Here is a 12,976-nt window from a genome sequence, read left to right as displayed (position 1 = left end):
GAAGGATGCTGTCTCTCATTGTGTGTTGTTACTCTAATTCTATTTTATGATTCAGATTAAATTAAAGCTGCACTATGTACGTTACTGAAATGTAATTTGCAATGGCGGTGTCCTACCTGGAATAGCTTTCACCTCGTCCTGTGGTTGTTGCTAATGAGGTACAACGACTCATTCAACACATTCAACTTTGCTGATACTAAAAGTCCTAGTTCTGCATCTCACGCAAAACCCACAATCAAACATAAACACACACACACACACACACACACACACACACACACACACACACACACACACACACACACACACACACACCCTGTAGAACCAAATTGTCTTTTTTAAAAACATTTTTACCTGACTGATTAAATAAAAACGAATCACATCATGGAAAAAAACTTGACATCTGTTATATTTAGCTACACAATATCAATATGTGAAAGGAAAAAAAGGAAAAAAAATATTAGTGAACATAATTGTAATACCCTAGTGCAACAGTAATGCTCCACAACAAGGTTTGGTGACAGAATCTCATCTCAGCATGTTAATAGGTGACCCAGTGGCAGTTGTATACGGGTTTAAAGGAAATGCGTCCTTCAAAAAAGGAGTCTTGATAAGATTAGACGGTTTACAGACACTTATTTGCTGTGACAGCTCTGTATTTCTTAATGCGCAATATTTTGTTTCACAAGAGACAGTAAATTGACTACAGACCAGGGAATCCGGATTAAATCATTTTCTATTTATTATTAGCCTACATTTAATAACCAAACTAAACCTCAACCGGAGCATATCGCTTCCACCAAGTAAACCAAATGAAACACAAAGTTCCCGCACCAGTTACTCAGGAGGCAAGTTGAACGATTGAATTCAGAGGTTTAATTAGAAAGGTGTATTCTTTTTTATTTTCCATGTACCAACTGTGATATGTATCATATGCTGATATACTCTGTGACTGTCCTCGGAGTCGGCCAAATTTCACAGGTTGTTTTCGTTTGCCTCAATCTTGAAAGTATCCAAACTCCCCTTTAAGGGTGTGGGTCTAGGTGATTTAAGCCAATGATATGACTCGGTGTTCTGCAGGAAAAAACGGTGACATGTGAGGCAGTGGGTCTTTAAAGGGCTGCTCTGCCCCAACTCACAAGCCCAATCTCGTAGGACTTGTTAGCGTATCACGTGCCAGATTCTTAATGAAGTGGACACACGACGGCCCTGTGTGCGCATGCGCTCGGTGTAAAATGTAGTTGGAAATGAGGTGTCCGTCTTGGAGTAGTCGACTTTTAAAAAGCATCGGCAGCCCCTGATATGACGACTTCGCTGGTTCTGCATCCACGCTGGGCGGACACCTTGATGTACGTTTATGAAAAAAGCCCGAATGAAAACAACCAGAATAAAAGCCAAACAATGGAGGGACTGAGCGGTAATTGCCCTGCGACCCACTGCAGGGACCTGATGTCGCACCCCGCGCTGGGACGACATTCTGGCACCATAGCGACCCACCAGGGCTCCGTCTACTCGGATATTTCCTCTCCAGATACCGGTCGGCAGTGTCCCGCTCCTCAGACATCCTCCAGTGCATCTTTAAGCTACGGTTATCCCTTTGGAAACCCATATTACGGCTGTAGATTATCTCATTCGCACAACGTAAACTTGCAGCAGAAGCCTTGCTCGTACCATCCCGCAGAGAAATATGCCGAGCCCAGCACAGCGCTGCCCACGGAAGAACTGTCCTCCAGGGCGAAAGAGTTTGCCTTCTACCCGAGTTTCGCCAGCTCATATCAGGCTGTTCCTGGATATCTCGATGTGTCGGTGGTGCCCAGTATCAGTGCCCATCCTGAACCGCGGCACGACGCATTGATCCCCATGGAAGGCTACCAGCACTGGGCTCTCTCCAATGGCTGGGATGGGCAGGTGTACTGCTCCAAAGAGCAAACCCAGTCAACTCATCTTTGGAAATCACCTTTTCCAGGTATGGAAAATTATGTTTGATTTATATATATATATATACATTTTTTAAAACCTGTCTCTAACAGGATGGAATTCATATGTTAGTCTAGCGGCGTGTAGGCTTTTAATACCTGTGTCATCACATTAAAGAAGCTATTTAAATGTAGTCAGATATTTTTACCCTGCTGAGAGGTTATTGCTTAGTCTTTTTATGAATTTTATTGTGTTAAAGTGCCAATATCAACTTACAAAAGTCCAGGGAAACTAAATGTCCTGAATAAACATGCAACTGTCAAGCCCCATGTCAGTTATCATATATCCTTTATGGATTCTGCGAGTATAGACATTGATATTCTGTTTGACATTAAACAATTCATCATGCATTTAGAAGTGTGCGTAAAAATGACATAATCAGAAATGAGAGTACAATTACAATGTGCTTTTCACTAGCAAAGTCCTTTTAATGGTTAATATAAATTCCGAAACGTTTTATTTTCCTTTGTAGTCATATGAGGATTATAGTTCAGTTTTAGTCACGTAGAATAGAAAGGAACACTACCTTTGCTGCCCTGCATACCTTTGCCCCGTGTTTGACAATATAGTGACTGAGCTACTGTGTTTGGATTGTGCCAGTAAATCTCAGCGCACTGTCCAAAGTCTTTTGCATATAGCAGTATTCATTTGTCTAACATTTGTTTTGCATGCAAATCTCAGCAGATTACACAAATGATTTAAAACCATTGATCAACTGACATTATAATTCAGTCTCCGCATTTTGCTTTACTCACTGTCACACAACATGCATGATATCTGATAATGGACACTGGGGCCCGAACAGTATGCAGTTTACAGAGTGTTTACTAGACTGCTTCGTTTACCACAAGGGTTTTATTATCTTTGTGAAATCTGCAGGTATTTTAATCTCAGATAGGGATGTTCTCAGACTTCGCCTGAACTTTCCCACACGACATTTGCCCCCGTTTATATTGAAAATCCACAAGAGCAAGCCACGCAAGCACGGGCACGCCGTCAAATGCGCGCGCACACACAAGCACAAAAACACAAGTGCGCGCTGTCTGTCTTTCTGTCTCTTCACACATATACATAGGGTACATACAGACAAACTGATGCACGCTCACACAGACGCACAAAACTATTTAACTTGAAAAAAATTTAAAAAAAGAACTGTAAACTACACTCAGTTATCCTCAATTTACTTACAAGAGAATATTTAATATATAATAGCTTAATTATAATACCGATATGGTTGTTTGAATATCCATTGGCCTATATAACCAGAACTAGCAGAATCTTATATGCACGAAAACTGTAGCGAAATATCCACAACCTCTCACCGTAAAATGACATGTTGGTAAAAAGCTTCATGTCTCACAGCTTGCCACTATTTCTCAAGGTATTGCCATACGTGTCCTGTCATGTTTGTCATTGGCTGTCTTGCACTCAGCTCCAGCCTTGACGAAAGGGTGTAATCCCAGAACTTTGCTTACCTGAACAAATAAGGTTCCCAGCGTTTGGTGGCTTTTTAAAAAGGGCATAGTTGGGGTAAAAAAAAAGATGTCTAATATTTAGGAAAATTCGGGGAAGTGTTTCTAAATTGTGAACGTTTACATTAAATTACGTGAGGCACGTTTAACTCCATGGTTGTTAAAAACTTGAAGTTTGTTTTCAGTTTAGTTGCCAGATTGTGATTTCTAATTTCTAAGCAGGCACTGGCCACCGTCTTGCACCCACACTGAGACTTACTGTAGTTTAGACTTACACACTCTTTTCCCGCACTTTAATTAAACCTATCTACGAGACATGTCTCTACATTAACATGGCTTGTTTTGTAGTTTAATTAACCAGCAGATTGAGTATTGACATGCAGCCCAAGGAAGAACATTGATTATTGGAAACAATGCACAATTGTAGTGGTTGTAACTTGATAGTGGTTGTTTATGTACAGAAACAAAGGGTGGCCTATTCCTTGTGCAGCACAAGCGGAATACATTTTAGACTAGTGGACTCTATTAGACGTTTATATTTGCTTTCCTATATGTCAGGTGCAGTACACCTGGGATTCTGACTGCCACACAATCTCTGTTGTGTGCCCCCCCACCCCCATCTCTCTCTCTATACACACACAAACACACACACACACACACACACACACACACACACACTCTCTCTCTCTCTCACTCACTCATAGACACACACACACACACACACACACACACACACACACACACACACACACACACACACACACGATAAGAGACAGATCGAGGGTTCAAACTTGATAAGTAAATTATTTTGAAGCTACTTTCTTGTTTTCCGTCAGAGAAACTCCGTAATTAAAGCTAAACAACCCCTCACAAACAGACCAGTGTTGTCAGCTTTAGTCCTGCTGATTTTGTGAAGTGAACATTGCGGTGTTTTTGCGCATAGTCTAATATTTTCCTGGCGTTTTTCCCTTACAGATGTTGTGCCATTGCAGCCTGAGGTCAGCAGTTATCGTCGTGGGCGTAAAAAGCGTGTCCCTTACACGAAGATCCAGCTGAAGGAGCTGGAGAAAGAGTATGCAGCCAGCAAGTTCATCACCAAAGACAAGAGAAGGCGCATCTCAGCCGCCACCAACCTCTCAGAGCGTCAAGTCACCATCTGGTTCCAAAACCGACGAGTCAAGGAGAAAAAATTTGTCAGTAAATCCAAGAGCAATCACATGCACACCACTTGATAAGATCGGCGACCTTCTTTGAAACTGCAGCTCATACCTTCCAAAACATCATGCCATATATTTACCTCTTGCATCGAAAGTCGTGGCTGAAGAACATTTTGGCTGAGTGTTGTTTTTCTTTTTTAATTTAAGATCCATCACGTCCACCGACCATGCCACCACGCCCCCTGTTTTCAATTTAGAGATCATGCTCTAAAAACTGTGAAAATATTGAAAAATTCACTTCACATTTGTTTTATATGAATGTACATATATAAATATATAATATTTAAAACGATATCTGTATTTCAAAGACAAGTACTGCGTGTTTTTTCTTTTTCAAGCCAAATCTCAAAAGGACTGGTGACTGATTTCTAAGACTTGCATCTAGGAGATCAAAACGGAGGAGACGGTTCGTTTGATGTCATTTTAAAAAAGATTCTCGCCACATGGACATGAATTGTGGCGTAATGACACGTTGAACTTGAGACTGAAACATCTTCAACAACAAAAAAAAAAAACAGCTCACAGAGAGGACTTTCGAGAGAAAGAATGATTTTTGTTTTTTTTTAATATTCCTTCTGAATTTCAAAAGCTATGTTCCTCTGTGTGGGATATGTTCTCTTAAGCCTGGGGTAAAACAAAGGCTGCTACGTTGTTAATCTGTATAGTGCAATGCCTTTTATTATTTAATTCATATTATCTAGTATGGCGGAACTGTAAACTGGATTATCCCAAGACCTGTATGTGTTCCTTTGTCAGTGAAGGATTCTGTCATGCAACTGGAATGATTGTAAACCATTAAAAGTCAGTGAGTATTACACATAAATGCACAATCGTTTATTTTTATTTTTTATTTCTGTCTTTGTTAGTGTAGCATTGCAGCTGATCACACACCTTGTACGAAGCCTGTAATTTCTACTTTTCGTGCAGTATGTGAACTGTATTGTGGTGTTGAATTACGTACTGGTAACGTGTTTCATAAATAAATGATGATTATGAAAATGCTTAAATATTCAAGTCAATCAACCACCCTACTTGCAGCATTTCCTTTCGTTTCGAGTTACACTGTGTCATTAAGCTGCAAAAGCTCTAACCGCTGTCGTCTTTCCTCTTCAACTTGAGTCTATAACATCAGCAGCGGATGGGCGAGTGAAGATTTTATGTTGCAAAGTGCTTGATTAAGTCTTATTGGGCATCCTGGAGTCTCGTTAATGGCAACAGGAGATGATACATTGATTATGTATGGTTGGTGAGCACCTACGCGCCATTTTCGGACACTTGCAAACTAAGTAAAATACTAAATGAATTGTTTGGACTCATTTCAATTCCTGATAAAAAATATTATATTATACCGTGCAGGACCTGATCTTGCAAATGCATCAGGTTTTGAGAAACACACTCGGTGGATCAGATAAACTTTTCACTATATCTAAATCTATCCCACCCCTCCAGCTCCCACTGCATTTTTTTGTAATCAAAGTTAATACCAAAATATGTATTATTACTTGTTACTTGGCAGAAGTTCACTTCACAGAATCTTAGCAAAAAGGCCGAAAGGCACACCAAGCCTCAGCTCTCACAAAGACATTTACTGAGTTACCACAGAGTATTATTTTCATTCTTTTCCGTATTCCACAGGTACAAATTACTTATTGTTGGAATAAAAGGAAAATTATAATCCGCATCCTGTAAGAGATCAGCAACCCCGTCTTTTTATCCCCGTTCCCCGTACAGTGTATTGAAGGTATTTTCCCATAGGCTACTATATTTATCTCATTATACATTATGTAAAACGTTAAGAATCTTGTGTTAATGAAAATATCAAACCATTTGCTTGAGTTAATGAACTTTTGCAGCACATGATACCTATATAGTGTACAATCCATATAGCCTGCAGATACCCCTCCGCGCGTATTTGATTGGAGTTATACCCTGCTGTAACACAGTTTCTGTATTAAAAACAAAACAAAACACAGAGGTGAGTTTTTTTCAATGAACTTGAGAATGCATTTGATTCTGTCACTTATATGAACTTATTTTATTATTCTAAACACATATAATGTGGAATAATACACATGCGCTAACACAGTGAGCGCGGACATCAGTCCAATGCGACACTACACATCGAGTCTTTATACATTTGTTTACAAATTATTATATATTTATTATTTATGTATCTTTCACCACATGCACAGATGCGGAAAGTTTTTTCTACGTGCAGACAGTGTTCAGTATAAAGTCCTTAATGTCTCATAGGCAAAGCCTGGCTGCTTCAGTTACAGTTATGAAACTGGATAGAGAAAGATATGTGGAAAATTACATTAAAACTTGACTGCACTGAGAATAATCACAGTTGGAGATAGTTTAAGATACTTAAAACTAGTCCAACTCCAGCCTATAATTTCGGTCTTTAATCTGAATAAACATTAACGTACATTAGTCTTCATATTAGACCTAAATGAAATGAAATACGGCCTGTCTTTTTTCCCCCAAGTCAAAATTATTCATGTCTGAGGCCAAAATATTAGTCTTGAATATGCAATGTTGTAGCTATCCCAGAAAATCTCATGTCCAGAGTATAGTTAGAGTATGAGTTCTGTTTTGTGTTTTAATGTCTCTATAGGCGAGTCTCTGGCTCCACTCTGTCACTTTTTCCAGCTCTTCAGATCTGTTGAGCTTGTTGATTAGAATCCAAGCCGTCAGACTTCAAGTTTTTGTTTGTCTGGTTCCTGGATTTTCAGTCCTTGTGGAAAGTTCTGGCTCTCCTGATTTACCCTTGACCATGACTATGCAGTCACTTTGACCTTGACATCACAGCAGATTGTGAATAATAAATAGGGGGCTGGACACCAATGCTGGCGGTTTGTTTGTAGGCAAACAAGGTGTTATTTCCCTGTCTAGACAGCCGGACTTAATGGCATGCCATAAATACATAAAAAAGGGGAAGTGTAGCGATATCCTCTGACCTGCATTTCTGACCATCTCTCAGAGCTTTGCATTAACATTTGGGTTTTTGTGTTTTGCAGAAGTCCTCTTAAAAAGTTGTTGTTCTGGCCCATGCCTCTGGAACCACCAATGGTTTCATTCACTCGTCATGAGGTGTGTGTTATTGACCACGAAGGACAGGTAGGACTTTTGACGTCTCACACCAACACCAGTAATCCGCAGCAAGCAGCCATACTGTCTACTCAGCGAGAGGAAATGATATTACGACGTCGTCCACACTATAACGATTAAAGGTATGGCCGTTTTCTTCCTACTATGGCAGCAGGCCTACGTGGACTTTATTTTATGACTTTTCAGCTCACGACAAATGCTGTACTTTTAACAGACAAAAATAACCAGCAGAAATATTATGGATAATATGCAGTGACAGACGTTTTTCTTTTTTAAAATTATGTTTCTTTCTAAGTAAAGGGCGAGCAGTGGTGACGGAGTTTAGAGGAAAATGCTACTTTAAATGTAACCTATATATTTAATTCATGATATTTATGAACATTGTTACAGAAATTATATTAATATTAAAGCTGTCTAACAGTATATCAAATTGCTGAACGGGTATTTGCCACATAACATGGCTAACCTCAACATAATATAGAAGACTGACAAAATATGCAAATTAATTTATTAAAATGTAGGTGTAATTCAAAGAGACAATTTTTCCTCTTGAAAATAGTATGAATGTTTAACTTGTATTTGAAATGCACATTTCACAATGGATACATATAGAAATATCCATACACGCATATTCAAAATAGCTGTATAGGCTATACATTTGTAGAAGATAATGTGGAATTATATTCCGTTAGCCGAGCACTGCAATACGAATGTATGTTATATTTTTAATGTCTTAAATTGTCACCTATAGGTAAAATAGTCGGCCGGAATTAACATTTACTATGCCGAACAAAGGAAGACCCATAATAAACCCACTAAACCAGACAGAAACTTAAATAAACAAAATATATAATAAACCAAACTAAAAGTTTTTAGACGCTGTGCACGTTTATCAGCCACTCATTTAACACTGAAAGCGTAAAATGTAGAAAAAGTTGCATTGTTTTTGGTTGTGTGGAGGCGTCAAAGCTGCAGGCCGCTGTCAGCCAGAGACATGAGACAGGGGGCTGATAACCTCTGGTGGTGACCAGAGGAAAATATCAGGAAGTGCTGCAACTGTCTCTAATTTAGGGATATTTTAGTTCAGCTACTCATTTTCATTGCCATGACTCATGTATCTCAGTTTTGGTACTTTTTTTCAGTGCGTTTTACAGTATTTATGAATGTTGAGTTGACAATTATGATTTTGTTGCAGATGTTTTTTTTTTATTGCTGTTGAAGTTGCAGGCCTGCTTTTTGTTGAAGGTACAACAAATACAGAAGTTACAGCTGAAGACATGCGAGTCCTAATCGTTTTCAGCTGCTTTGTTATGGGATTGTTGTTTACAATACATTTTGCATTAATGCAATCAAGGCATTGTTTTGTAGTTGGATAAGTCTGCTGTTGGAATACGTCCAATTATTTGGAAATTACATGTCAGAAAAGTATAACAGTATAAGATAAACTTGGACGTTGTTCGACAGTAGTTTATTTTCCTTTGATGTTTTTGCATTTAAAGAAGAGGACATATTAAACACGTTTGACAGCACTGTTGTTTGAAAAGTCCCATTATGTTAAAATGTAATCCCATCTGACTGACGACGTGAGCCAAGTTTGGTTTGAAAATTAATAATTTATTGATCAAGTTCTGGTGCAGTTTAAATTAGATTTTCTTGATTACATATTAATCATATTCATACACACACACTCACACACACACACACACACACACACACACACTCCCACACACTCCCACACACTCCCACACTCCCACACTCCCACACACACACACACACACACACACACACACACACACACACACACACACACACACACACACACACACACCCTCTCTCACACACAGACACACACACACCCACACCCTCTCTCACACACACACACACACACACACACACACACACACACACACACACACCCTCTCTCTTAAACACACACACACACACACACACACACACACACACACACACACACACACACACATATATATTAGTTAGTAGTTAATAGTATATTACTGAAGTTGTTCGGTATAGAATTACAAATGAAATTGAAAAATTAATAAATAAATTGAATATTTCTTTATTTGAGCAGGAAAACGTCATTGTCATTTTGCATTATAACTTTAAACAAAGTGAGCTTCAAGTTCAAATGTTTGTATCTAGAAAATGACGCAAAGTCTTTACTATAAATGCTACTTTGCTATGCTTAATATGCATCAGTCTACATGAATTATACAGACTGGCAGGGTATTAATTAATTTAAAAAAATTAAAAATGATTCTTATGAAAACTATATATATATATAATATAAAATTAAATAATGTATTTTTATTTCAAAATGGATATAGGCTATCCTTAACAATTTTAAGTAATAGGATACATATTTTTCCCAAGCTTATATAGTAAGGATGATGCAGCACAGCCGCATTAAATGTCGTAAACAAATGAAAAAGATCAGCCAAACCTTTCAACTAAAACGTTACCACTTTTGTGGCTTCTTTAGGCTTCCCTTGGTGGTTTGTTTTCCTTGAAGGAAGCTTTAAAAGGGTTGCACAAGGCTATAACTGTGGCAACCTGCCTGCAGAGAATCAAAGAGAAAAAGGGAAGAAAAGCCCTTTGTTTAGGCTATTGCCCTGTCTGGACAGGACCAGTGGATTCCAGGAGGGTAATTTCAATATCGCACAGACAGTGTACTAGACAGTGACCTTGACAGTGCTATATGCTCCGTTTAAGTTCTTTTTAAATAGCAGATTTTTTTCACTCTTGCTAAATGAGAGCACAAGACCTATAGCTCACGGTCAGATATGACATCATCGCAGAGCTAAAGATGCACTGAACAGACGAGCAGTTGTTTGAATGTGAAACGCGGATTTGTGGGAGAACTGGATCGGAGGCGTGGAGAGACGAGGCAAGGAGGCGCAACACATGGCCTCTTTTCTCCGAGGTAAAGTGGCGTCTTAAGCCTACTCTCACTGGATCACCATCCGGGCCATTTTGTTGTAAACATCACACTGCACTGTTTTGCTTTTGGTAGCTGTTATAATAACACGAGAAGCCGTGAAGTGAATACCAAGACACCCTCCAATGCTCCTCATAAGACTGAGGCACAAATATATTATATTGGATTGATGCTTTGCTGCATTGCGAGACTCACTAACTAGATGCAAGAATGTGCAGTGATAGGAGAGGCAATGAGTCCAGGGGACAGAGTGACACCGCAACGGATCCCTCAGAGCTTCTCCAGTTTAAACATCTGATATTTGTCTTTCTATTTAAGGCTAGAGCAAGGCCCGGTGCCTTTGGGGTTCGATAGGATACATGGTCACAAGTGACGGATGCAGCTATCGAATATCGACTGACTTGCAAATCGTTCCCAAACCAATGTTTAAATGAATGCTAATGTTCTCACATAACACTTCATTGGCAATTTTGCAACACGCAAACTAGCGCCGTTTAGCGCGCACGTGCAAGCAGCTGTAACCCTGCACCCTTTTTGTTAATCTTTAACGTCACAATCCGAATTATTAATGAATGAAGTCACTCTGTTTTTTTTTATTCTTTGGACTGTTATCAATTATTTTATTTTCAGGCTGCCATCTTAAGGAAGATGATAGGTTGCTTTTTAAAGAAGCGAAATAGCAATCGACGCATCTCAGAATATATTCCCATTAATTTTATGACCTGTGCTGTTAGCCCTCACTTTAAGCTGCCACGGCCTAAAAGGTTGTTTATATGTGTATTCTATTTTATTGATTCTGATTTCTACTTCTTTTATTCCTTTAAATGGAGTATTTGAGTTCAATATCAAGTTCAACCCTCCGTGACTCTGCGTCGTGAACTTGAGTGGATTGACGGCGGCGTACATGTAGTGTGCTTGGTTATATTTAGGATTTTATTTCTTATTCTAATTCAGTGTCATTGATGAGTCAAATTATTTGTCCTTGGAAGTAGTTAGACTTATTTTAACTACCATTATTGAGACATAAGCAGCTCCCCACTGCTGAGTTATTACAACTTTTAACATCCATAAATTGATTTTGCCTTCCTTCGAGAGTGGGGTTGGTGGTAAATTATGAATTTATAAAGGGAAAGAGGGATTTCCAAAATTGTTGCTGATATTATATAGAAATCTATAAACGAATGGAAAGTCTACCTAGATTTATTTTTCAGTTAATGAGGAGTGTGTAGACTCGGGAGAGGAATGCGAAAGGCATAGGTCAGTCACAAGAATATATGTTTGGGGATGATGGTTGGGCAGCTTGATGACCAAAAACCACATTAGAAATTCTTGCGCCAGCTGTTGGCAGAAAGCTTGAATCATGTGCATATCATAGCAAAGTTTTATGCAGAAAAAGTGCACTTCGCTGGAGTCTCTGAAAGTGTGTTTTGTTCTCAAGAAAAATGAGGCCTTTTTTTGTCAGATCACTGCAGTGTGACACATCCCATATTTGTTCTCTGTCTTAAGAGTTGCATCTACAAATCAACTAATTAGCGAGATATAAAGTAGAGAGACTCTCGGCTGGTTGAATCAGTTAAGTGTCCTCTGATATCTTGTAAAATTCATATAAAAGAATTGTGAGAGGTATAACAATCCCACCAGAGTTTGGCTGCGAACGTTTATTGGAGGTATCTGTTAAAGTTGTTCATGTGAGGTGTACTAGAGAATATTATGTGAAATATACCCTCTTAAAGTAACCTTGTAGAATATCGTCCTCTTTTACAGAGCCAGTGGCTTCAACCTGCTGACCCCGTTACTGTAAATATGAGTAGAGTGCGGCAATGAGCATCAGTCTTTTCTTAAAACAAGCTTGTAAAATTGGGACATCACAGCTTTATATGACATGGAATTCAACCATAATTTGCTAGAAAACAAGATGTCATATGCACCCTCTCCTTCAAGAAAAATAGTTTTCATAAGAAATAGCATTTAAAAAAACTTTTGCCAGCTTATAAATATATTAAACGAGGCCATGGACAGTTCCACGAGTGTAAAAGGAGAAGCAGCCTGGGCTCCTTTTGGACTCAGCATGTCTCAAGTGAAGAAAAACAGGATTCTACATTTTTAATAAAAGGTTTATAGTATTTTTAAAAAGCATATAAACCTCTGTAATACAGAAGTTAATGTTTTGTTTTGTCTGAGATGGACCGAGTGGGTGGTACCATGTGTATCAGAAGTTAGCCTGGACACGTGGTTTGGGG

General features: G+C 38.8%; 1 protein-coding gene across 1 annotated transcript; it reads left to right on the top strand.

Moving 5' to 3' along the window:
- The first annotated feature begins 1,016 nt into the window (after nt 1–1,016).
- On the top strand, nt 1,017–5,665 carry hoxc13a (homeobox C13a). The gene is made up of 2 exons (XM_051425812.1): nt 1,017–1,966; nt 4,425–5,665. Exons 1-2 carry the CDS (start codon nt 1,303–1,305, stop codon nt 4,679–4,681), a joined length of 921 nt encoding a protein of 306 aa, XP_051281772.1. The 5' UTR covers nt 1,017–1,302; the 3' UTR covers nt 4,682–5,665.
- Nucleotides 5,666–12,976: the final 7,311 nt, after the last annotated feature.

This window comes from Dicentrarchus labrax, unplaced genomic scaffold, assembly GCF_905237075.1.
Source record: "Dicentrarchus labrax unplaced genomic scaffold, dlabrax2021, whole genome shotgun sequence".
Classification (NCBI taxonomy): Eukaryota; Metazoa; Chordata; class Actinopteri; family Moronidae; genus Dicentrarchus; species Dicentrarchus labrax.
This window is presented reverse-complemented; position numbering and strand designations above follow the sequence as displayed.